Genomic DNA, 25,780 nt, shown 5'->3' with positions numbered 1-25,780 from the left:
TCCTGAAATCCAAGCTCCAACTGTGGTTTATTGACTTTAAATGCTTAGTTTCTGGAGGTCTTTTGATTTTTGTATCTTTTAAATGCCTGCATGTGCTTTGTGTTTTCCAGAGTACATGACTCTTTTATATCTCATAGGATTTTCATAAGAATTCTATGAGATAGGTAATCACAGACCTGTCTCTTTCTTCTTTAGCTGCCTCGTTTTCATCAAGACCAAGCATAACAGAACACAAATTCTGGTGAAACAGAACACTGAGAACCACTAGATCATATTAGTAGTAATGAGAACATCAACAATGACAGGCAGCTAAAATTGATTGCTTATTATGTGACAGGTTCTTTTAAAGATTTGAGAAATGTTCACTCATTCATCTTCATGAGCTTCCTTCCATTTTACGAGATGAGAAAGTGAAAGCAGTGATTGAGAGAACTTTCGTAACTTTGCAGAGGTCACAGAGCTAGTAAGTGGTGAACTGGAGCTTGACGCCAGGCAGCTACCTCAAGAGTCCATACTCAACCACTTCTGTGTCATCTTCCTATATTTTAGGTTTTTGAATTTAGTCGTGATGTGCGACACTGGTATTTTAAGATTAGTCTAACTATAGGAGGCAAGAAGAATCAACAGTGGAGAGCCAAAGACTTTAGAAACAAGCTAAGGCTTAGCAAGAGGTACTTGTGAGAACAGAAAGGTGAAGAATGCACTTTAATGCCAGAGGAATGTATTCTAGTGACATGAAGGAAAAATTAACAGACCTAAAATGTTTGTGTGATAGAGAAGAAAGATATCAAAAGTAATTTATGGATATTTATTACTGATTTAGAGAAGGAGCTTCCAAACATTCTGAAGTCATGGAAACAGTTAAAAAGAGATGGGTGGGTGGAATTTTAATGCTATACAGGGGTGGGCAAACATAGGTTTACAGTTCAGAGTACACAAAACACAGAGTTCATTATTGCATTATTATTAATTATTGTTATTTTCCATATGAGCAGCTGTAAACCTACTTTTGCCCATATAGAAGAAAAACAGAAATTAACTTTAAAGCATATAGAAAAAATGGATCTGAAATAATCATAAATTAAGCATTAAAATATGTTTTGGGATAGAGGTAATAAACATTCTCATTTGTCATCTAGGTCACAGTTTTTTTTTAAAGTAGCCTATTTTATTTGAAAATGGTGATATGAGCATTTTGGTAGAATCACTGATTATCTTTCAAGGAGACTCACTCCTACCAGGGAGAAATCTAGGTATAAAATTTAGGACCTGGATTCAGAAGTTATACATAGAAATAACTCCTACATATGTAAAGTGAATAAATTAAAAAATTTCACTCATGCACACAGAGCATAATTCGACTGATGAAAGATCCAACAGGCCTGAAATAAGTGTTCATGGAATCCCAGGGCTCAGAGAACACATTTCCATAGTCTGCTGCATCTGAGCTCAGGATTACCTCCTCTGCGGAGGCTGTGAGCAGATCTGATTAATCCTTATGTTATCATTGCACTTACTAGATTTTTTTTTTATTCCAAAACTTAAAATCTGTGTTGCTATATTTAAATATTTTTCTTCCTCTAAGTCACTGTGTAACTTAAGGGCTAGGACTTTATTCATTCCTTTAGCCTCAATTACAATTAAAGGTACAGCGTTCATGAGAACTAACCCTTGCGACAACTCACAAATACAGGGTGAAAGAAGAACTGGCAGAGGAGAAAGAAAAAGGGAAGATACATGGAAACATGCTCAAGAGAATTAGAATAATGAAGCTTAAAGATAAGTGAGTGGGTTTCAGGACATAAGTCAGTAACAGTGTGAAAAGCTGCCTTGAGATTCAGAAAGGGAAGCTCGCTGGATTTGTTAAAAACATCACTGATGACTTCTAAGAGAGTAGTGGAGACTGAATGAGATTATAGAACTAGACAAAAAAAATGGGGAAAGGGGAATTGAAGTTAAGGGTTCAGACATTTAGAAATAAAATGTGTGAAGTAGACAGACTGAAATCAAATGCGGAGACAGAAAATTGTAATGGTTAAGAGTAGGAACTATAGAGCAGGCTGCTTGGGTTCAAATACCAGTTCTTCCAGTTAGTAGCTGTGTGACCTTGGCCAAGCTACTTAACATCTGTGAGCTTTGATTTCTCTAGCTCTCATCACAATACCTATCTCATAAGGTTGCCATGAGGATTAAATGAGCTGCTAACATACATGAAATGTTACAAAGGGCCAAACATATGTATTACGTATTTGTTATGACCAACCAAGCCTATCATTTGATGCAAGTATGAGGAAAGGGTCAATGAAGAGAAAATACATTAGAGAGCTATGAATGCAGGGTGTTTAGAACTAGAATCAGCTCTAAACAACTGAAGGATAAACTTTAAGAAGATGAACAATCCTAGGAAAAGATAAAATAAAGTGATGCCCAAGGAAAGATACTGGCAAATGAGAGAACTCTTGTTGAATGGCTCCCATCTTCTCAATGAAATAAGGGTTAAGGCCAAGTGATATTTTTAGAATTTAGAAAGCTCTACTTTGAACAGGAACTGAATATGACTGTAGTTAGGTCAAATTTGCCCTTATGCCATTGATGCTTTCTGTTTATACACCATGGCTCATGAGCAAGAGTTTAACTTTTTTTTTTTAAAGAAATACTGCTATACAACTTCGTAAGTTTGAAAATTTCCTTACTATTAATTTTGAAAAGAAAAAATTAAAACAATAAAACTCAACTATTACTAGAAATGACGAAATGATATCAATAAATGTAATGATATATATATTGTTTAGTTGTATCCTATAGTTTAGCTTCCTGAAAATACCATTTTCCAAAAATTAAAGAATATATATTCATAAAAAAAGAGAAATATTTCTACTAGATAGTCTGGGCATCAGTTTTTAGGCTGTAATTTACCAAAGAGCGAGAAGTATACTCTGAGTAAATGTCATTTACAGATAATGGTTGTCAAAAATTATATAGAACTTTCAAGGTACAGTTTCTACAGTAAATGCATTTGCAACAATTAGAATCTCTGAGGTGGAAAAAAGTCATTGGTTTTTCTCCTATACATATGGCATGTATTACACATGTGTATCCTTTCAGCTTCATAAAGAAAGCTAAGTTATAAACAATAACCTTAAAAGTTTCCTCAGGATGCCAGCACACACTCATTCCAGGGGAATTAAGAACAAAATGAGATGTCTGCATTCCTTCCAAGTTCCAAATCCTAAGAAAAGAAAAGAAATATAATTTTAAATATTTTTGATATATCACTACTAAAAAAATAAAATTTCCATAAATTTATTCAAAGCTATAACTAAAGATTTTAAGGTAGACATTTGTATTTAAAGTACATTTTTTAAAAATTATTATTATTTTAGAAATTGTGAAAGTAGTATGAACAATTTAACTTTTGCCATACTGAATGATGGACTATATACTGTACTAGTCACACTGTATGACTTCACACTGTACTAGTCAGTGGGGACGGTAGATGCCATTGAGCATGTGTACTGTGTGGCCATCACATTCAAAATGACTGAGTAGATCAATGAATCTGCATCAAATTTTGCATTAAGCTTGAACATTCCTTCACAGAAACTATTTGAATGATTCGGAAGGTCGCAGCTGTGGGCAACTGGTGATTGGCAGCTTAATCATGACAACGCACCTGCTTACTCATCACATCTCATGCAGAAATTTTTGGCAAAACATCAAATCACCCAGGCGACTCAGCCTGTCCAGAGCTCACATTTGGCGCCCTGCGACTTCTGACTTTTGATGAGATTAAGGAAAATACAATGGGGCAGCTGATGGCAATTGGGAGAACTGTGTGAGGTTACAACGTGCCTACTTTGAAGGGGACTGAGGTGTCATTGTCCTCCTACGTACAATGTTTCTTGCATCCTGTATGTTTTTTGATAGATGTCTCTATAGTTCATAGTGCATGGCTGGATACTTTCTGGACAGACCTCGTATCTTTTTAGTCTAGGCAAAAATTTATTTCAATGAAACTAGACATAATTATTGAACAATGCTACTATTTTGTACCAAAGCAGTGTATTGCAAATATTTTTCCTTCCTTGGAGAAATTATAGAGTCTCCAATCTTGAAATATTATAGTAACATACAAACATAAATGTTTTGCAAAATGATTATTTACTTAATTTGATAATTTAGAAGCATACTTTTCTCTTGCCAAATCAACACTTTTTATCTGCATGTACTACACAAGGGAGAGAATTACAATTTGATTGAAGAGGTAAATCACATTTACCAACAGTTTACGCAATTGTATTTTACGTCCCACAATGAAGAAGAAAATTAATTAGGTCAATTGAATATTTCTTTCTTCTCCATTGCCTTTTGTATAATAAAGGGCTGGGCTAGCATGTATTTTACCATGATTTAAATAGTAGGAATTTGTCTTTCAAATTTAGTGAGTCCCATGAGGGAATGGTTGAAAGGCTCCATTCTTTTGATCTTATTCTAATATGTACTTGATTTTCGTTTGCAATTATATAAATTGAATAAATACATACCAGAGTACTTTCATATTTTTTCCTTTCGAATGAAGGAAACCAAAGAGGTAGAAAATATTAATACAGATATTCTATAAAAACAGGTCAATTAATGAAGTGTACTCCTGTCCAATGAACCATTTTTGTTCCACAGTGTTTTATCCTGAATAGAACCTGATACTTTTAAAATAAAAACCAACTTAAAATGAGGAGGGTGATCCAGATTACTTTACAGGACTAGGATAAAATGATTTATGGTTTATAATTATATGCTTGTTAAATAATTCTCACCGGTTGCATAATCCAAGTACCAAGAATGCAAAATACAACAAATCAGTCTGAAATGAGTTGATAACTAAATTGGCTACAGGTGGTACACTTTAAGATGTTAAGCCCTATTTCCTTTTTTGATAAATTCCATAATTAAGCTCTTCTCAAACCTTTTTGTGGAGTTCAACTCATTTTTCTGTGTCTTTAGTACACAGCTCATCTAGTTAATACTCGTTCTATCAGTCACATCTTTTATTAAATAATTTTTTACAGTACAGCATATATAATAAAAATATACAAATCTTAAGCATAACACTCAAAGAGAACAGTACCCAATTTAAGAAACAGTATTACCATAACTCCAAAAGTTGTCTTGTGCTTCCTTCCAGTCATACTTTCTTGCCCTCTAACAAAAGGGACCCGCTATTCTGACATCTAACACTGTAGCTTACTTATGCCTGTTTCTAAGACCATAAAGATAGAATCCTACGGTACATACTTTCTTGGTCTGGTTATCTTTCACTCATCATTAGGCTTTGTGAGATTTAACAACATTGCTGCATGTTGCCGTATTTTGTTCATTCTCATTGCTGTACGCAGTACTCCATTAGTTAAGTAAACTGCAATGTATTTATCCATACTACTGTTGATAAACATTTAAGTTCTTTCCAATTTGGGGTCATTGCCTACAATGCTTTGATGAACCTTCTTGCACACCTTGTAGTGAATAGACAACCACACCCCCTCTTACACACACACACACACAGATACCCATTTACCTCCTGGGTATATACTTAGGTGTGGAATTGCTGGAGAGTAGCTTTCAAATACGTTCATCTTTAGCAGGTATTGTCAAATAGGTTTCCAAATTGATTGTACCTCATTTTTTCCCCTTTCATATTTAAATTACTGATTAAAAACAGTTTAAACTTTAAGATATTTTCTGATAAAAAACAATCTTAAAACAATCATTTGCCCGACTGGTAAAAGGTATAGCTTTTTAGTTGGTCTTATTTGTAAGGTACATTTCTCAAATCATCCATTTTTTTCTTGCATTTTATGTTATTTTAATGTATCTATATGTGTGGATAAATTTGCATCAGCATTAAAATATACTGAACACAATTTCCATAGTAGAGACTCTCTTAATTTAACTCCTGACATTCTTCTTTTGTCCCTCGGTAGAACTGGTAAGAAAAAGAAGGCCATTTTCTAATATTCTTACACATGCATTTTGTAGGTTTACCAAGAGGGAATATGGGTTCTTTGCTGGCAAACCGCTGTTTGTAAGTGATGTAAATCCATGCTTATTAATGTAATTAAATAATATTATATGGATGTGAAATGGTTGTTTAACTTTTTAAAATCTTCACCCAAAGATATGTATATTGATTTTAGGGAGGAAGGAAGGAAGGAAAAGTGGGGGGAGAGAGGGAGAGAGAGAGAGAAAGAAACATCGATGTGAGAGAGAAACATTGATCAGTTGCCTCCTGTATGTGCTCCAACCTGGGATCAAGTCTGCAACATAGGTATATGCCCTGACCAGAATTCCAACCCACAACCTTTTGGTGTACGGGATGATGCTCCAACCAAGAGCTACCTGGCCAGGGCTGAAAAAGCTGTTTATTTGTTTATTTATTAATATATTTTATTGATAATGCTATTACAGCTGTCGCTTTTTTTTCTCTTTTACTCCCCTCTGCCCTGCATTCCCATCCCACCAGCATTCCCAGCCCCCTTAGTTCATGTCCATGAGTCGTACATGTTAAGTTCTTTGGCTTCTCTATTTCCTATACTATTCTTAACTTCCCCCTCTCTATTTTGTACCACTATGCTTCTTATTCCCTGTACCTTTACTCCATTCTCCCTGCACCTACCCCCGCCATCTTAATTTCTGATTCTGTCCTTGTTCTAGTTGTTTGCTTAGTTTTTTTTTTTTTTAAATTTAGGTTCCATTGTTGATAGTTGTTTGTTATCATTTTACTGTTCATAGTTTCTGATCTTCACCTTTTTCTTAGATAGGTCTCTTTAACATTTCATGTAATATGGGCTTGGTGATGATGAACTCCTTTAACTTTAGCTTATCTGGGATGCCCTTTTTCTGTCCTTCCATTCTAAATGGTAGCTTTGCTGGATAGAGTAAGCTTGGATGTAGGTCCATGGCTTTCATGACTTTGAATACTTCTTTCCAGCCCCTTCTTGCCTGCAAGGTTTGAGAAAGAAATCAGTTGAGTCTTATGGAAACTCCTTTGTAGGTAGTTGTCTCCTTTTCTCTTGCTGCTTTTAAGATTCTCTCTTTATCTTTAATCTTGGGTAAGGTAATTATGATGTGCCTTGATGTGTGATTTCTTGGTTCCAGCTTCTTTGGGACTCTCTAAGCTTCCTGAATCTCCTGGAAGTCTATTTCCTTGGCCAGATTGGGAAAGTTCTCCCTCATCGTTTTTTCAAGTTTTCAATTTCTTGCTCTTCCTCTTCTCCTTCTGGCACCCCTATGATTCGGATGTTGGAATATTTTAAAGTTGTGCCAGAGGTACCTAAGTCTCTCCTCATTTTTTTGAATTCTTGTTTCTTCATTCTGTCCTGGTTGAATGTTTATCTCTTCCTTCCGCTCCCAATCGTGGATTTGAGTCCCGGTTTCCTTCCCTTCACTGTTGGTTTCCTGTAAATTTTCCTTTATTTCACTTTGCATAGTCTTCATTTTTTTCCCCCATTTTGCGACCATACTCAGCCATTTCTATGAGCATACTGATTGCCACTGTTTTGAACTGTGCATCTGACAGGTTGGCTATCTCTTCATTGCTTAGTTCTATTTTTGGAGCTTTGATCTGTTCTTTCCTTTGGGCCATATTTCTTTGTCTCAGAGCACCTGTTACATTGGAAGGGGCAGAGCCTTAGGTATTCGCCAGGGCAGGGCAACCCAGGTCACTGTTTTGTGATGCTGTATGTGGAGGAGGGGTCCGAAAGGGAACAATGTTGCTTGCTTGGCTCCCTGCTGGTGTTCAGTCACTTCCTCCACTAACTGGGCCCTTCTGGTGCTGATTCCTGGATGGGTGGGTTTGTGCATGTTGAGTCTCTCCAAAGGACTCTCCTGTGAGGCTACAAGTTTCTCCCGCTGTCGCAACCCCCACCGCTTTTTTCAGCCATAGGTTTCGAGGCTTTCTTTTCATGAGCTGGAACCCTGGATTGCTCAGTCTCTCACTCCCCAGCTGTTCCTTTTGGTTTATCCACATGCAAATGTGGGACCACCTGGACTGCCAGCCGCCACCTTGCTGCGTGTCCTTTTGCCCCGGCTACCCACCTCTACCTCTCCTACGGGTCTGGATGAATATTTCTTCTTTAGCTCCTTGGTTGTCAGATTTCCATACAGTTTGATTTTCTGGTAGTCTGGTTATATTTTGTTTTTAAATTTGGTGTTGTCCTTCTTTTGGTTTTGTGAGGAGGCAAAGTGTATCTACCTATGCCTCCATCTTGGCTGGAAGTGAAAAAGCTGTTTAAATGGAACTACATTGATGGCAACTAAATTTACAAAAGACTGCTTAGCAAGCTTTTTCATTGTAGACACTGTTTTATGGGTGTGGTTCATGCAAAAAAAGGTCTCCAACACTAATCAGTGGACTCATAACTTAAGAAAAAAAGACAGCCTTGGCATCGTGTCAAAAGGTTTGCAAATGGCAAGTTGCCAAATTTTCACATGTATGTTGTATATGAAAATAAGGTAGTTAGACATTCCTTTAAAGTGCTTTCATGAGTTTACTGACTTTTTGCTTATCTAAGGAACTATAGGTTTAGACATGTCAGATAAGAGTATCTACTGTAATGCAGAAAAATCCATATATTTGGAAATTCATATTTAGTATTTCCAAATTTGTTAATACATTTGTTTATAATAAATAAAATTACCTACAAGTTCATTATAACCGCAGAAACATAACTTTCAGAAAAGGGGTATATCACAGAAAGAGAAAAGCCGTAGTGCTCATAGCCGTCTTAACACACATAATCAAACATGGAAAGATAACAGACCATTTATAAAAGTATAAAAACATAACATTATCAAGTTAAATTACCTTGATCAAAAATCCAGAGCTACATGAAAGACAGACAGACAGACAGACACACACACACACACACACACACACACACACACACACACTTAAATGTTTGCAAGGGAAATTCAAAGTAAAAGCTTTTGAGGTAAGGTTAATCTGCTGATATATGAAGGAACCAATAATATAGATTGAATCAAAGGGCATGACTCTTCAAGTAAAATGACAGTTTTGACCCAATTTGACTATAATTATAACAAACATCTCCAACTCCTCTCAACTTTGTAGTCCTAAGTGCAGCTCTTAAATTTAGCTGTAAAATGTATGGATGAAGAGCTATCTAAATCTAAGATTAAGAAGGATAATTAGTTTACTTTTGGTAGTTTATTGTTAAATTATTTCTGGCTTAGTGCGTTTCAGCAGAACATTAAGTACTGCTATCATATATTATTTAAATGTAGTCGCCCCATTTAATTCATTAAAAAATCCCCGTTGGGTATTGGCATATTAAGGATATCCTAGATATTCTCAAGGGTCTTTTAAATTGAAAATTAGTAGAAAAAGATGTTCCCTCTAAGAATTCAAAAGGAAACTTCCTGGGTAATACTCTGTTATTTTTATTTGTTCTCTATTTTTAATTGGCAGCTCATTCTTTGCTAGGGAGTTCATTGCGTAAGAAAATTTCTGCTACCAAATGTTTTTGACAACACAAAGAAGTTATGGATGACATTAAATGACATTCTATATCCATTTGGCCCTGCATAACTGGCAAAGCAAAAAATACAAACCAGAATCTAAAAGACATGACTGGATCATATGAGTCACTGTATTAATTAAATATGAAAGGAAGAACAAAATACTGAGATGTAGTTATAAGGATGAAAAGGTGCTTTACAACGTTATTGGGTATAGGAAAGGGGCCTCCAACATTTATAGACATGAAACATTTTTCACTACATTTGTGATAACAAAATGAAGATTTTCCTGTCGCATTTCCAAATAATCACTTAGTTACTCATCATGTTATAAATGATTAAAAAAAGCAACAGGTATGGTGTGTTTCCTTAGTAAGTGAACAATTAGAAAAGTAAAAAAAAAAAAATACAAAATAATTTAGTGTTAAAATATCTAATTTTAAGTGCAAAAGAAGTTCAGAAGTGGGGGACCATGTAACTGGAAGCATAAATCTAGGCTTTCAATGGACAAATCTTGACGGTGGATGTGGCAGGCCAGAGTGGTAAATAAACTTTGTCAGCCTGTGACTTAGACTACGAAGAACTTTGGTAGCCAGGCAAAAAGCCTTACTGGTGGAGGCAGCAAAATGGCATAATAGTATAAAATAAGAATTGTGTAAAGAGTGTCTTCAGTATGTGTCAGTGGTTAAAATATATTCAGAAATAAGGTTAGACTGCTTCTGCTTCTTTTAATACTCCATACTACTAAAAAAAATTAATATATTAGTAGAATTAATTGTAAAAGAAATGGATTACCAAAAATTTTACTGATTTAAGATTAAGATGAATTTTAAGAGTGAAAATGAGAGACAACTACATAATTTATATTACCCTTCAATAATTAAAAATAATGAGTCAAAAATGCAGGTGATAATCAAAGGCTGTGCATGTTTTGGAGGTGAGAGAAGTGCCCTGTTTCAAATATAACACAAATAAACCAACTATACCATCCAAAAAAATAACCTACCACTGTATATATTCCTGAAGCCTTGGAGAGCTTAAAAAATCTTACAGCTTATACGCTGTTGCTTCATTTGTTTTCTTGAAATTATAAACAAAGTCATCAGCAACTACAACTCATCACAGAGGAGAAACCACCTGAGGCCACCCCAGAGAATAACATCGTACTTAACTTACATAGATAAACAGATTTTTAAAAAATGTTATTTTTCAATTACAGTTTACATTCAAATTTATTTTGTATTAGTTTCAGGTGTACAGCATAGTGGTTAGATAATCATACGCTTTACAAAGTACTCCCCCCCTTGATATTTCCAGTACCCACCTGGCACCATACTTACTCATTACAATATTATTGACTATATCCCATATGCTGTACTTTACATCCCTATGACTATTTTGTAACCACCAATTTATACTTCTTAATCTTGTCATCTTTTCCACCCAGCCTCCCAGATCCCCTCCCCTCTGGCAACCATCAGTCCTCTGTATCTATGAGTTGAACAGATAAATTTTTGAAGGATAGGAATTGTGGGAAATTTTGTCACATTTAAAAATAAACCTTAAAATTAAACTCCCAACTGCAAAAAAAAATACCATATGGTAGTTTCCAAATAGATCATATGTAATAATTTCATCTTTAAGGAATTCAGAGTAAAAGGGCTTTTCCTTTAACTAACATAAACCTTAAGACAAACACCAGTGATACAAACCAGGACATATTAGCATTTTATTATTTTTAAGAAAAATTTTGACATGCTTTACAACTGCAAATTTGATTATATGCCGTAAATGAGGGAAAGTATTCTTATCAGTCACATAACTGGACTTTCAAACTAAACATAAAAAATGTGTATGGATATTATTCTCATGTATACAATTCACTTAGTGCAACCACAGGAGGGCCCCATAAAGCAGGCTTAAATTACTGTGCTCACTGATACGGTAATACACTTCACGGAGTACTGGTTTTCTACTTCACCTTCATGGGCACATGAGAGAGAACAAAGAGTACTGTCACACAAAATTTTAGAAAATTCTTTTTTCACTTTATTAGTTTTACTCTAGTAAAATCTTTCATTAACATATGATTTCACTTCATTGAATTAAAATGTCTTCAAATGTGATCAACAGGTTTTAGTATAAGTCTTGGATAGCTCTTATGAAGACACAGAATCCTTACATTCCATTCGCTAGGGGTAGGCTATTACCCAACTCAACATAAACTATTTTATCTAATTCTTACAAAAATTAGAGGGAATTTTAGAAGACAAGCAGGGAGCTTTATTTCGGGAATTGTTTAACCATAACATTATAACGAATAATGTAAATTCTCCTGATTTCACTTTGTTCCTGGAATTATTTAGGCATGGTTCATTTGCATCTAAGTAGGGATTCACCTCTGATCCTTAGGAGGCCCTCCTTCCCCTTCTGTTTCCCACAGGAACCATCTGTAAAGAGGTCACATATTTTGTGATCCCAACTGGGTTGAGGGTGGGGAAGGAACACTCCATCTTAACTATGGATCTGGAAGACTCTGCAATTTATATAAACAGAGGTAATGGGGAAAGAACTCAGCCAGCATGGGGTACACAAAAGACATTCGATAAACATCCTTTTCCTCTTATAAAATTTTTCAAAAAACAGTATTATTGGCTTTGTGAATACTTAGGTAATTGAGTATTCCCTTATCTAGTGATTTGGTTATATTCCTAAAAAATAATATTACTCTTTATTTTTTATATCCCATCCCTTCTCCCATTCTTTTTAAAAATGATGACAGCTAAAACATGACAACTACTAATATCCCACATTTTATAGTCAAAGTGAATGGCACATTACTTGCCTCTATTATTTTTGTCTTGAACTAAGAATTCCTTAGTTTCTAGAAGCCAATTTTCTTTCACCATAAATTTATGTAATATTTTAAAAGATCATTGGTGGGGAGGAGAAGGAGGAAAGGAATTTACTTCTGACATCCTTTGTAGTTACAGTGAGTACTGGATCTTCTATTTCGTTTGTATCCCCCAAAGTACTAAATGTTGGCTATACTAAACATGTTTAATAATTACTTGTTGATCTGACTTGCTCTTACAGAACGGTACTGTTTTTAATATACAAGAACATCTGTTATTTGGCACTGACTGGGAATGAGATGTTCTGTATTAGTGAGTTTTCAAAGTAATAAGCTTAACCCATTAAATACGTAAAACACCATTTTTACCTTCTTTGTAGTAGGGGATAATAAATCTTTCTAAATGAAAATGCACTTATTTGCTTTTCAAATAGTATAACAACTTTAACTTTCTTTGGATGATGCTAGGTCAAATTATAAACACTAGTATTTACATTTTCCTGTGCATATGCATGCATACAAACAGGTATTTATGTAGATATGTGCGCATGTATATAAATGTATTTGTATGTGGTAGACATGATAAGGGACCATAAAGGAAATGGTGTATAACATGAGGCTGAAAGGCTAGCAATCCTGTGACTTACTGGAATTTCTTTCTTAAACACATCTCCTGTCAGATGCTTTGTTTAGTAACAGCATCTTTTTTCTATAGATGTGGTGACAGACACAGAGCTGGATTCATTCCTTCACCCACTCACTGAGCTCCTACCACAAAAGCACTCTTCTAGGTGCTGCGATGACTCTAAGGTGGTAAAGCACAGCTGACTCTGCAAAACGCCTTCATTAGTGAAAAGGCTAGAGCAGTCTACTCTAGAATGATTTTCCTTATCCTCGGGAAAAGCCTGTTCCTCTTTTCTTTCTCATCTGAAAACTGAGTTAAATGAAGTATGATAAAGAACATGATGGCTTCATTTCAAGAACTGTGATTAGCAAAGGGATCTTTCAAGAATTACAGATTCTTCACAAATGGAAGATAACACTTCTGCTGACATGACTCTACCATCCTATCAATCTTAGTAAGCCCTACGTGTTTGATTTTGATTAGAACACACAGGTAATATGAACATCTGCTTTTTCAGTAATAGGAAAAGACTAAAGCTTCTTAAAGAACCTTCAAGTAGAAACAGCACAGTACAGTGCTCCAGAACCAGATTGCCTGGGATCCTCACTTGTAAAAAGGGAATAATAAAGAAAACCCACCATACAAGATTTCTGAGCATTAAATCATTTCATATAAAGCACTTAGGAGAGTGCCTGGTCACATGTTATTATTTAAATCAATGATTCTCAACCGGTGGTGGTTCCAATACGTAGGGGGCATTTTTACTGTTCTGATAATTGGGGTACTACAGGAAATAACTGGATGAGAAACTGGGGTGGTAGACATTGTACATGGCTTTTGACTGCGGTGAAATTTACAAATACCTCAAAAGGGAGGCACATTTCAAGATAGGAGATATTTTCTCTTTTTTTGCAATCCTTGTTAGTACTCCATCCTATGGCATAACAGTGAATTTTTTTGATAGTATCACATAAAACTGGCTGATCTGTAGGACTATTAGCCTTCCTTATTTTCTCAACTTGATATCCTAAAATTTGTTTTGCCATGTTATCTCTCTTTTGGTTAACATTATTTCCCTCTTTCACTTAACACATTTAATCTTTTTTCTGTTATTATGGACGTGAGTTTTTATCCTAATAACAAGTTTTACTCATGGCTATGACATTGCAGAACTCCAGATGGCACTATTTACATTGTCTTTTATGCAAACCATAGCCCTGGAGTTGTGCGACTTGGCAAGCTTTTCAAGCCTTACATTTTTCTGTTTATCTTATGTTACTGACACTCAAATTTATCCATTGTAAAACAGGACAAAAGACTTCCTTACTATGTCTTCTTGTGTAGTCATATTTGGGCACACACACATATATACACATACACACACATATGAACTGTTTTGTTTTCTCTTTATAGAAATGTCTAATTCAACTAAGGTACTATAATTTTTATAACATTTTGATAAGTCACATTTTCTATGAGTTTCACTTAAGATTATATAGTGGGAATTATAAAATGTTTGTTAAAAATGGGGGTATTGGGACCGATAAAGAACCACTGACTTAAATGAGAACTCACTTTTTTTAAGAACTTGCAGATTACACAATACTAAAACTAGATGAAATCTTACATAAAATTTAATCTATCATCTTCTGTAATTACATTTCACTTGATAAGTAGCACCCTGGTTCATAGTTTTAATAGCTATATTACAGAATGTAGAGAAGTAAGAAAGATCTAAAATATTCTTAGATAAAAATACCATCTTCTCAAGATGAAGTTGAAAATTGTCACTCAGCAGAAGAGTGATTTAAGAGTGCAGGTGAGCCAGATGGCCTGACAGTCTTGTTCCTCTACTTGGCAGCTATGTCATTTTCCATAAGTTACTTAGCCTCTCTATCCCTTGTATCCTTCTCTGTAAAATAAGGATAAAAATAGTACCTATCTCAAAGTTATAAAAAATACATTTACACAGATAAAAGCACTTAGAGTGGTGAGCATATAGTAAAGCACTCAGTAAAATATTTAATAATATCTGCTTATTAACATTGCAATTTATACATAGACAATAAATACCTTTGGCAGTGTTGGAAAAGCCTAAAATGGTTCTGAAACCGTTGTTCAATAAATTAGTGATTACCAAGTGCGTAGCATAGTGACTGGACTCTGGATACTTTCTGACTGAATGAAGTCATCTATACATTAGTTTATTTTCTATACATTCACTTGTTCTCCGCAACAAAAGGTAAACAAGTGACAACTTTTTATTGGATAGACTGACACACGAGTGCAAACGAGACCTAGTTTCATTCTGTTTGATTCAGAATTTGGCAATTTTCAATACAATACATAAATTTTATCAACCCGTTCAGGGGATAGATTGTTTTGAGATGCTGTTCCTAAGGCCGAAGATCTCCTAGCTGATTATAATATTGTGTCTCTCTTAGAGATGCCAAAGTCAAATATCAGACAATATGTATAGATCAAAACACTTTATTTAGAAAATTGTTTTTAAAAAATTCGTACTGATTCAGAGAGAAATATTCCTTCTGCTCTTTATAGTACAAAATGTTAAGAATCTACATTGCAGGACTGCTCATATATTACATATATGTGATAATGTAATGTTCCTTAGCATAGGCTATAATGTTTTACATAGTAACTTACTATGTAAGAAATTTTATGCACTTTACTCACGTATCTTACTCACCATTAAAACCATTTTAAAGTGTATAATTCAGGTGCACTTAGTACATTCACAATTCTATCCAATGATCACTACTGTCTCGTTCCAGAACATTCCTATCCTTTCCTTCTATCTGGTCCTGGCACCACTATCCATTTTGTCTCTATGGATTTGCTTAATCCGCAGATTTCATATTAATATAAACGGAACCACAGAATATTTCATGTCTAGCTTCTTTCACTTAACATATCTTTAGATTTTATCTGTGCTGTAATACATATATCTGTATTCTTCAATTCTTTTTATAGCTGAATAATATTTCAATGACATACCACATTTTGTTCATTCATTTATTCACTGATGGACATTTGGGTTGTTTCTACCTTTTGTGAGTAGTACCTCTTGGCACATTTCTTCACAAGTTTTTGTTTGAATACCTGTTTTTAATCCTTTTGGGTATATACCTATACCTAATAGTGGAATTGCTGGATCACATGCTGAACTTTTTGAGGAACTGCCAAACTGTTTACCGCAGCTGCTTCCCCATTTTACAATCCCAACAGCAGAGTATGCACAGTATGAGGGTTTCAATGTCTTCACATTCTTGACAACACTTGTTACTTTGTGCTTTCTAAAAAAACATTTATTTTTATATTTATTTAACTATCCCAGTGAGTGTGAAGTGGTATTTCTTTGTGCTTTTGATTTGCATTTCCCTAATGACAGTCACCATTTTATCATGTGCTTGTTTGTTTTTAATCTCCTTTGTAGAACTGTCTATTCAAGTCCTTTGCCCATTTTTTCAAACTGGGCTGTCATTTTATTGTTGAATTATAAGAGTTCTTTATATATTTTGGATATGAGAACCTTAATAGACATATGACCAAAAGTTTTAAATTTTGATGAAGTTCAATTTATCTTTTTTTGTTGTTGTTTTTGTTATTATATATGCTTTTGGTGTCACATCTAAGAAGCCACTGCTAAATCCAAGGTCAGGAAGATTTTCCCCTATGTTTTCTTCTTAGTTTTCTAGCTAGGTAGCGTTGAAGATTTTTGTATGTATAATTGTAAGGGATATTGGTCTATAATTTTCTTGTGATGTCTCTGTCTATCCTTTGTATCAGGGTAATGCTAGCCTTAGAGAATCAGTAAGAAAGTATCCCCTCCTCTACTCTTTTCTGGAAGCATTTAAGAGATTGGTGTTCATTCTTTTTTAAATGGTTGACAGAATTCACCAGGGAAGCATCTTGTCCTTGGTCTTCTTTGTCAGGAAGAATCTCTTTATTTGTTGTAAGTCTATTCACATTTTGTATTTTTTTTCTTGAGTTTTGGCAGTTTTGTGTTTCTGGGTATTTGTTCATTTCATCTAGGTTATCTAATTTGTTGGTGTATAACTGCTCACAGCATTCTCTTATTAGCCTTTTTATTTCTGTAATGTCGGTAGTAATGTCCTCACTTTTTCTGATTTTACTAATTGGAGTGTTCTTTGTTTGTGTATCTAAAGGTTTGTCAATTATGTTAAATCTTTTCAAAGAACCATTTTTTAATATCATTGTTTTCTATTTTTTTTTTTGTTATCTCTGTTCTAATTGTTATTTTCCCTCTTTTTTCTGCTAGCTTTGGGTTTCCTTTGTTCTTTTTCTAGCTCCTTAACATGTAAACTCCTAGGTTATTGATTTGAGCACTGCTTTGTAGCATCTGATATTTAGCATATTGTGTTTTCATTTTCAATCATCTCAAAGTATTTTATAATTTCCCTTGTGGTTTCTTCTTTGACCCACTGGCTGCTTAAGAGTGTGATGTTTAATTATCATATATTTTCCTGTTTTCCTTCTGTTACTGATTTCTAGTACATTCCACTGTGGTCAAAGAGATGCTTTCTGTAATTTTGATCTTTTAAAATTTATTTAGATTTATTTTGAGGACTAACATATGGTTTATTCTGAAGAATGAATGTTTTCTATATGTCTGCTTATACTGTTGTTCAAATCTTCTTTTTCCTTACTGACCTTCAGTCTAGTTATTATATTAAACATGTCATTATTTGCATGTAGAACTACTTCCATGTTGACAGAGGCTTTGACTATGACTGGACAAGGATTTCACCCCCAACAACATGCAGCCTGAGACTACAGGGGGCATTGCGTTAGTACAGTGATAGGAATGATTTCTGGGATACAAATGGCTTTTTCCTCTGCCCAAATTGCATAGCTGTCATTTAGCTAGTGTCTTTACTTGAAACTTGGCAATTCTACACTTTGAGTTAATGAAGACAGCTGTACTGAAATATTTTTTTATTGCAGTCTGTCCCCTCAGAATTCCTTCTTTCCTTTGTTACTATGAGGGTGTTTGACATTTACTTCTCTTCCTTTCTTTAGACTTCTTGACTTACTTATATCTTCTGTTTCTTTTAAAAATCTCATTTGTATTACTTACCCTTTGGCACAACAAGTTTGACTTTAATAGCCAATCAGAATTGTCCTCTGCTTCTAGCTGGCAAACTAAGCCCGATGATTTCTAAATTCAGCTCCTCAGCTATTTCTACAATGACATTATCAATCCTCACATCTTAATGGCTTATAAAAATTAGCATAAATTTTTTCCTCATGGGTCTGTGGGAGGCTTTATTTCATAATACCAGGTGGGACCCTATCTGCTTCATGCATTGCTCATTCTGGGGCCAGTAGCTATTTAGGACATGCTCAACTTACGGCAAAGACAGAGGACAGTAGTTCAAAATAAAACAAGTAAAACATTTAAAGTGACTACTTGTGTCAGACCTGCTAATATTACATTGGCCTAAAGAAGTCACATGGGTAAGCCCAACAGAGTGGGGAAATCTCCTTCTTCCATGGTAGGGGGCAGGGAGAAAGGAAAGCAATTATTTGCTGAACAATAACACCATCAACCACATTCTAGCAAAATAAGACAATTAGGGGCAACAGTGAGTTTTTCAAAATGTTAAATTTATTAAGCTTAACTTCACTTTGAAGTGAGGTTAAGCCTTTTGTCGTTTTTAAAGTAATAATGTTCTTTCTTTTACAAAATTATGGTAATAATGGAAGGCAGTAGAAATTTTAAAATTCTTATTATTTAACCAAATAAAAAGTTGAAAACACTCTGTCAGTCCCCAAAAGTTTAGGACAATTTTACTGGTCTACAAAAATCCCAAAGTCTACTACAAGAAAATAAAAATAATCACAGCCCACTAAATGTAATTCCAGGTCTCTCTGGCTCTTATTCACTATTCAGAGGCTATTCCTTGGCTTGCAAATGCACTCATTTTCCCCCTTCTCAGGTTTCATCATTCTAAATGCGTGTGATTAGGAAAGTCCATGTTTTAGAGAACTAAAATGTCATTATTTATTTCGAGAGATCTAACCTAACTTTTATAAAAATGGTCCCATTTACTCTTCAGGTCTATATATAAACTTGGTTTTGTAATACTTGGGGCCCTAGAATCTTAATGTCGTGTAAATCTTTCATGTCCCTGACATGAAAATTTTAACAGGCAGTACATAAAGAATAATGGCCTATGATTCTATAACTTTAAAAAGATGAGCTATTATGAAGATTAAAATTTAAAAAGTAGCTAGTGGCTTTACTTCCAATGTGAAAAGACACACACAATAGTTTCATATGTGTACAAGAGTGTATAAATACTAATGATTTTGTATCGCCTCATTAAATATTAAAACTATGCAAAACAGCATAGCAGTGTTTCTTTCTTCCTTTTTCTCACAGTACCGTTAAAACAAATGAAGGCACTCCTATAATGACTGATTAACTCATTTCACTCCTGACTCTACAGCTTATTTCCACCTCCTACTCTGGCTCTTCATCTTGCTTTTTACTTGTGATATTCTCCAGCTTTGGGCACTATTAAAATGCTATAGCTACCTCATCTGTTGCAAACTGAAGGTGAGGTGGAAGAATGTGATATTAAAATGTATTTTATATACAGAACACCTTATACAGAGACTTTCAAAGTTGTCAGAACGCTAAGTTTCCTGTGAATCTTGCTTTAGCAAATGAGATTTGCAATTCATTATTAAACGCTAACTAACCAGACAGGATCTGTGAAATAACTTCACAATATGGAAATATCTTTTATTATCCTGCTGATCTTACCCAGTATTGAAGAATTTGACCCAATATATATTTAGGTTTCATAAATGTTCAAGTATAAAATAAGAGACAGAGAGGCACCCATGAATCAGCAAGGGAAATTTCCAAAACTGGGATAAGAACTTAACTCACCCATTTTGAAACTCATATTTGTGTCAAATAATTTATATGAAGTATCAGTGCATGGAGTATTTATAGAAGTTACATTTCCTCTAATTTTTAAAATGTAATTCTTATTAAAGGAAAATGGAAGTTTAAAAATGTGCTTGTATCATAAGCAACATACCTGCAGGTATGATCATCACTCACACTTGCAATTCCTTGGCCTTCTTTGGGATCAAACACCAAACCATTAATGAAATCTGTATGGCCCTCTAAAACCTGACATAAGGGGAAAAATTAATAAGAACACAGGAAAAAAAATCTACAATATTCATACCTAATATTTTTACTTCACTGCCTTAAAAGCTTTCACTGCATGCTTTTCTTTTCCATAAATATTTCTTAAGCAATCTGCTATTTTTAAAGCATGATTTATACACCCACTTTTCTGGAAGGTTTATCTTGGAAAGAAGCTGATTATTCAACACTCTGCTATTAGCTTGATCTTTCTTTTCTAGTATGCATTTCTTACAAAAACACACACACTTTTTTTTTAATGTACCTGTCCTCATATCACCTCCTTTTTCACTTATTATATAAAGCTTAAATAAAAATTAAAGCTGGAACTTTCTAGGGGCCCTGAGATAGAGTGTCCCTCAACTATTTACCTCATACCCACTACTGTGCATACTTGCTGCTGCCTAATAAACACATAGTATGAACTTCACCTTCTAAGGTCTTTATTCACTTGTTCAATGTGACTGCAGGTACTGGGACAGCTAGTATTAAAAGCCCATAATCACAACCACCCACAGATCCACTTCTGGCCACAGAAAGAACACAGGGGAAGGTGCAAGGGGGATGATTATATGAGCAGGCAAGGCTCAGTTAGTTTAAGTCTTCACAATTGAAATCCTTAAGAGCCCTGTCAAATGTCAGGTATTTAAATATTTTAACGAATATTGTTCTTGCTTCCTCTGATCATTCCAAAGTCTCAAATTTAATCTCAGTTTCAAGATTAACAGTTCTACTATTTAGAACTGCAACTATTTAGAAATATATCATGAGGAACAAAATTTGATTTAAACATTCCTGGGTAACTTTAACAAGCTCAAATCCTCCAAATCATTCTTCAAAGCTTATGCTACAGTCTGTAAGGCAAACTAAATTAATATTAAATATTTAATGTGATTAACACTGGGCCATTAGTTGTTTTTTTAAAAGATTTTATTTATGTTTGTTTGTTCATTTATTTTTAGAGAGAGGGGAAGGAGGGAGGAAGAAAGGGAGAGAAACATCAATATGTGGTTGCCTCTCACGCACCCTACACTGGGGACCTGGTCTGCAACCCAGGCAAGTGCCCTGACTGAGAATCGAACTGGCGACCCTTTGGTTTGAAGGTCAGTGCTCAATCCACTGAGCCACACCAGTCAGGGTTGGCCCATTAGCTTTTGATGGGTCAAAATTTTATGTCATTTGTACACTTGGGCTATCACTGGTACATCCTATACGTTGACTAATATATATAATATACTTTATACCTGTATATAGTTAATTGTACATAGCTTAGGGCATTTTTTTTTTACTATTTTCTAAATGATTGAAAAAGTTTATAGTTTATCTTTGTTTTATAACCTATTCATGCTTTTGATTTGCCAGAAAGTCAAGAAGGTGGTACTGTTCTTTTAAAAAGCATGATGAAATTTCAACTCAGACTGAGAGCTATTTACTTAATTTTTTTCCAACTTTACTGAGATATAATTGACATACAACACTGAAAGTTTAAGGTGTACTACGGATGATTTGATACACATATATTACAAAATGGTTCCCACCATACAGTTAGTTAATTCCTCCATCACCTGACATAATTACCATTTTTATTTTGTGGTGAGAACATGTGAGATCTACTCTCTTAGCAACTTTCAAGTATATAATACAGCACTGTTAGCTATACTCACCATGCTATCTATACCTTACTCTCCAGAACTTACTCATTTTATGAGTTGAAGTTTGTACCTTTTGACGAACATCTTCCTGTTTCTCCTACTCACTGATAACCAACATTCTATTCTGTTTCTGTGAGTTTAGCTTTTTAAAACCCCACATACAGTACAGTTGACCCTTGAACAATGTGGAGGTTAGGGGTGCTGACCCCTGTGCGGTCAAAAATCTGTGTATGACTTTTGACTCCCCCCAAACTTAACTATCCTCAGTATCTGCTGGGCACTGGTTCCAGGAACACCCCCCCCCCCCTGCCCCGTGGATAACAAAATCCCAAGGATGCTCAAGTCTTCTCTATAAAATGGTGGCGAGTAATGCATGTGGCTGGCCCTCCACATCACTGCACTCCCAACTGTGGACCAAAAATGATACACGTACTTAACTGAAAAAAATTATGTATAAGTGGACCCACGCAATTCAAACCTGTATTGTTCAAAGGTCAACTATATTTGTCTTTCTCTGCGTTGTTTTACAGAAAACTATTTCTTATACCAATAGAAAACACATATACAGGGCTTACTGTGTACAAAACATTGTTCTAAGTGTTTTATACAAATTAGCTCAGTTAATGCCCATAATTCTATGAGGCAGATGTTATGATTACATCCATTTTACAGATAAGGAGATGAGCAAAAAGAGATTGGGAAGGCGACCAAAGTCGTGCTGTTATTGAAGTGCTAGAGTTGGGCTTCAAACCCGGGCGGTTTGACCCCTGTGTCTACTCCTAACCAACCTGTATTCCTGCCTCGCACTGGGCTGTGCTGACCATCTGTTTCCTTGAAGAGCGACTCGTCTTCTATGTGTGTTCATGTCTATTATACTCCTACTGTACCAACTGTGACTTTTTAACTCTCCTTCATTTGCTGTGCCAACCTAATATTTTAATTAAATAAATGTATCAGATTTATAATCTCCAGTCCTTTCTAAAAACTTAGATACTATAGCTTAAAATAGAGTTAATGACACCCTAAATAACATACTTTAAAGATGAGCAAAAAGTCTTCTTAAATTAAGGTAAACCTAGCTTTTAAAAGCAAAAAATAGTGTTTTAAGATAAGCTATAAATTTAGAAATTATACTTGTCAGGCATACCTTGTATTCAGTTTTATCTTTAAGATCTGAAGTAAACAATCTAATTTTCCTATCCGCAGCTGAAGTACAAAATCTGGAAGTAAAAGAAACAAAAACAAACCCACTTTTAGCCTCTGTAAATGGAAGTTCTCTACCCTGTCCCTTCCAATCCCCCAGTCACCAAAGCTATTTCATAACTCATAATCATGCTTTTTTGGGGGCAGAGGGGTGCGTTGTAACCCTATTGTAAAAAATATCATATAGCCATTACTAAATGACATTTTTTTAAAAAACACAAAAATCAGTATATTCTGGATTTGTCTCTTCAGTAACAAAAGTATACAATTTTATTATAAATTATCATATGAATTTAACTTTTACTTCCAAATATAAAAAGCTGTGATTTTAAAAGTATCTGTATTTTAGTTAGGTCAACATTAGATATTAAAAATACCATTAAACATTGACCTTAGTCTTTGGCACCTTCAGTTATCCATAAACCTCTTACTTGTTTTCTGCTTCCCTAAATAAATTAGATGAAAGAAGATAATATTTTTATACCTATAAAATTGAGAGTATTTATATCTATTAGCTGGAGTATTATTTGTGCTGACCCTAAACCTGAAGATATTTTTTAGTAGTTTGTCAATGTATAGTACACTTAAAAAAAAAAATTTAGGTAATCATTATTTTTTAACTAGTTTGCCTTGAATCCTAAAATTTTTAGATTCTCAGCATGTCAGATTATGGCTAAGGTGAGGAAGGAATAAAAATTTTTATTTACATATTGATAAAGTTAATTTCTAATTGTTTTAGGTGAATGATTATCAAAAAGATCTAAATTTCTTTAGTTCTCATTACATTAAAGTTAACCATTTTTCCCTCAACTAATAAACTTATTTAATAACATTTAAATTAAACAAAAGCAAGGCTCCTAATCAACAGACCAGGGCGTGATGGTAGATCTCTGGGACCACGCTTGCTTTCAGTGACTGGGGAGAGGTACATGGAGGACCTCAGTGATATGCAGGATGGGGCAAAAGTAGATTTAAAGTTGTGAGTATGTGAAAGTTTATTCTTGTAGTATTCTTTATTAATTACTGCATTATTTTCCATATTGTATTATTTTCATAATATTGTATTATTAATTATTGTAGTATTACTTATTAATTATTGTATTATTTTCCAAACAACCGTAAACCTACTTTGGTCTCCCCTGTATATAAGCTCTTTTTGGCACATATGCTGTATTTCATATGTACAAATATAAGGTAAGAAAAACTAAAAAACAAAACTTATTCTACCTAATTGTTCTCCTTTGTATTTGACCCATTATTGTTTTGGGTATTCATTATTTTCCCACTTAGAGGAAACTCTAGAATAAATGTGCTACAACATTATGCAGATTTCCTCATAGTTATGTCATAAAGAAATCACTGAAAAATCTGATCAAAAAATCTCATCTGGAAAATTGATAAAGGCGCTGGTAAGGATGTGGAGAAAGAGGAACCTTTTTGCACTTTTGATGGGAATGCAGACTGGTGCAGCCACTGTGGAAAGCACTAAAGAGATACCTCAAAAAATTACAAATGGATCTGCCTTTTGGCCCAGAGATCCCACTTCTGGGAATATATCCGAAGGAACCCAAAATACTAATTTGAAAGAACATAAGCACCCTTATGTTCATTTCAGCATTATTTACAATCACCAAGATATGGAAGCAGCCCAAGTATCCATCAGTAAATGAGTGGATAAAACAACCACGGGACATCATTTACATGACGGAATTTTACACTTGGCTGTAAAAAAGAATATTTTACCCTTTGCGACAGTACGGATGGACCTGGGGAACAGTTTGCTAAATGAAATAAGCCACTCAGAGAAAGACATACCATGTGATTTCACTCTTGTGGAATCTAGTGAATAAAATGAACTAACAAGCAAAATAAAGACAGACGCACAGAGAGCGGGATGAGAGCTGGGGTGCGGGAGGTTAGAGGGCGGAGGGACTGAGCCCAGAGGGGAAAGGGCTCATGGACACGGACGGGAGTGCGGTGACTGCGGGGGGCGGGGGGTGTAAGGGGGCTAAATGGTGATGGGAAAAAACCAATAAGATATTTAAAAATAGATAAAGGCTATTTTAGAAGTTTTTTAAAAGAAAATTTCAAGCAAAAGTGTTTGTAAAGAAGGTATTACTAGAAAATGAGGCCAACTTCATAAAGCATCAGAGAACAAGAGAGTTACAGGAGTCAAAAAATTTTACTTAAAAAATTAATGAAAGAATTTTATTAGGATTAAAAAAAATAAATCATAAAACTTTATGACCAACCTTGTATTGTTCCACTTTTCTCTAAATCTTTGCTACTTTAGTTTAAACATGTTAAGAGCATTTAAGCTGTCCTTTAATTAAACCACAAAACCTCAGGGAGCAGAAGTAAAATGAAGAGTTTACTCTCCATCAAGTGGGTATAGAAAGAGAGGAGATGGGGAGAGGGAGAGAGCAGAATTTAAAGTAACTGAATTCTAAAGATAAAAAATAAAATATACACTATTAGGAAGAGCTTCTCTCTAACCATAACATAAAAGCTAATGATGGTAAAGAGATACAAAATTATACCTAAGTCATCTTGATAGACCACTATTCAGTCATGAAAAAAAAAAAATGCTATTTACCATGAAATACTATTAAAAAAATTTAAAGTAAAATAAAAAGTACGAAAACTTACATATACAGTTTAATCAAAATTGTATAAAATTATGAAAATAATGGAAAGGTATT

General features: G+C 34.6%; 1 protein-coding gene across 1 annotated transcript in view; it reads right to left on the bottom strand.

The window, feature by feature from the left end:
• Positions 1-25,780, bottom strand: part of NUP37 (nucleoporin 37) — a 42,660-nt gene that overhangs the window by 4,140 nt on the left and 12,740 nt on the right. The window contains exons 4-6 of the mRNA XM_054574468.1: positions 23,023-23,095; positions 20,111-20,205; positions 3,139-3,229 (exon numbers count right to left, since the gene is read on the bottom strand). Coding sequence (XP_054430443.1) covers positions 3,139-3,229; positions 20,111-20,205; positions 23,023-23,095 — 259 coding nt within the window. The remainder of the gene's footprint in view (positions 1-3,138; positions 3,230-20,110; positions 20,206-23,022; positions 23,096-25,780) is intronic.

This window comes from Pteronotus mesoamericanus, unplaced genomic scaffold (assembly GCF_021234165.1).
Source record: "Pteronotus mesoamericanus isolate MK-2021 breed Mesoamerican mustached bat unplaced genomic scaffold, CSHL_Meso_final contig_263, whole genome shotgun sequence".
Lineage (NCBI taxonomy): Eukaryota > Metazoa > Chordata > Mammalia > Chiroptera > Mormoopidae > Pteronotus > Pteronotus mesoamericanus.
Note: the sequence above shows the minus strand (reverse complement) of the source record. Positions and strands in the feature narration are given on the sequence as shown.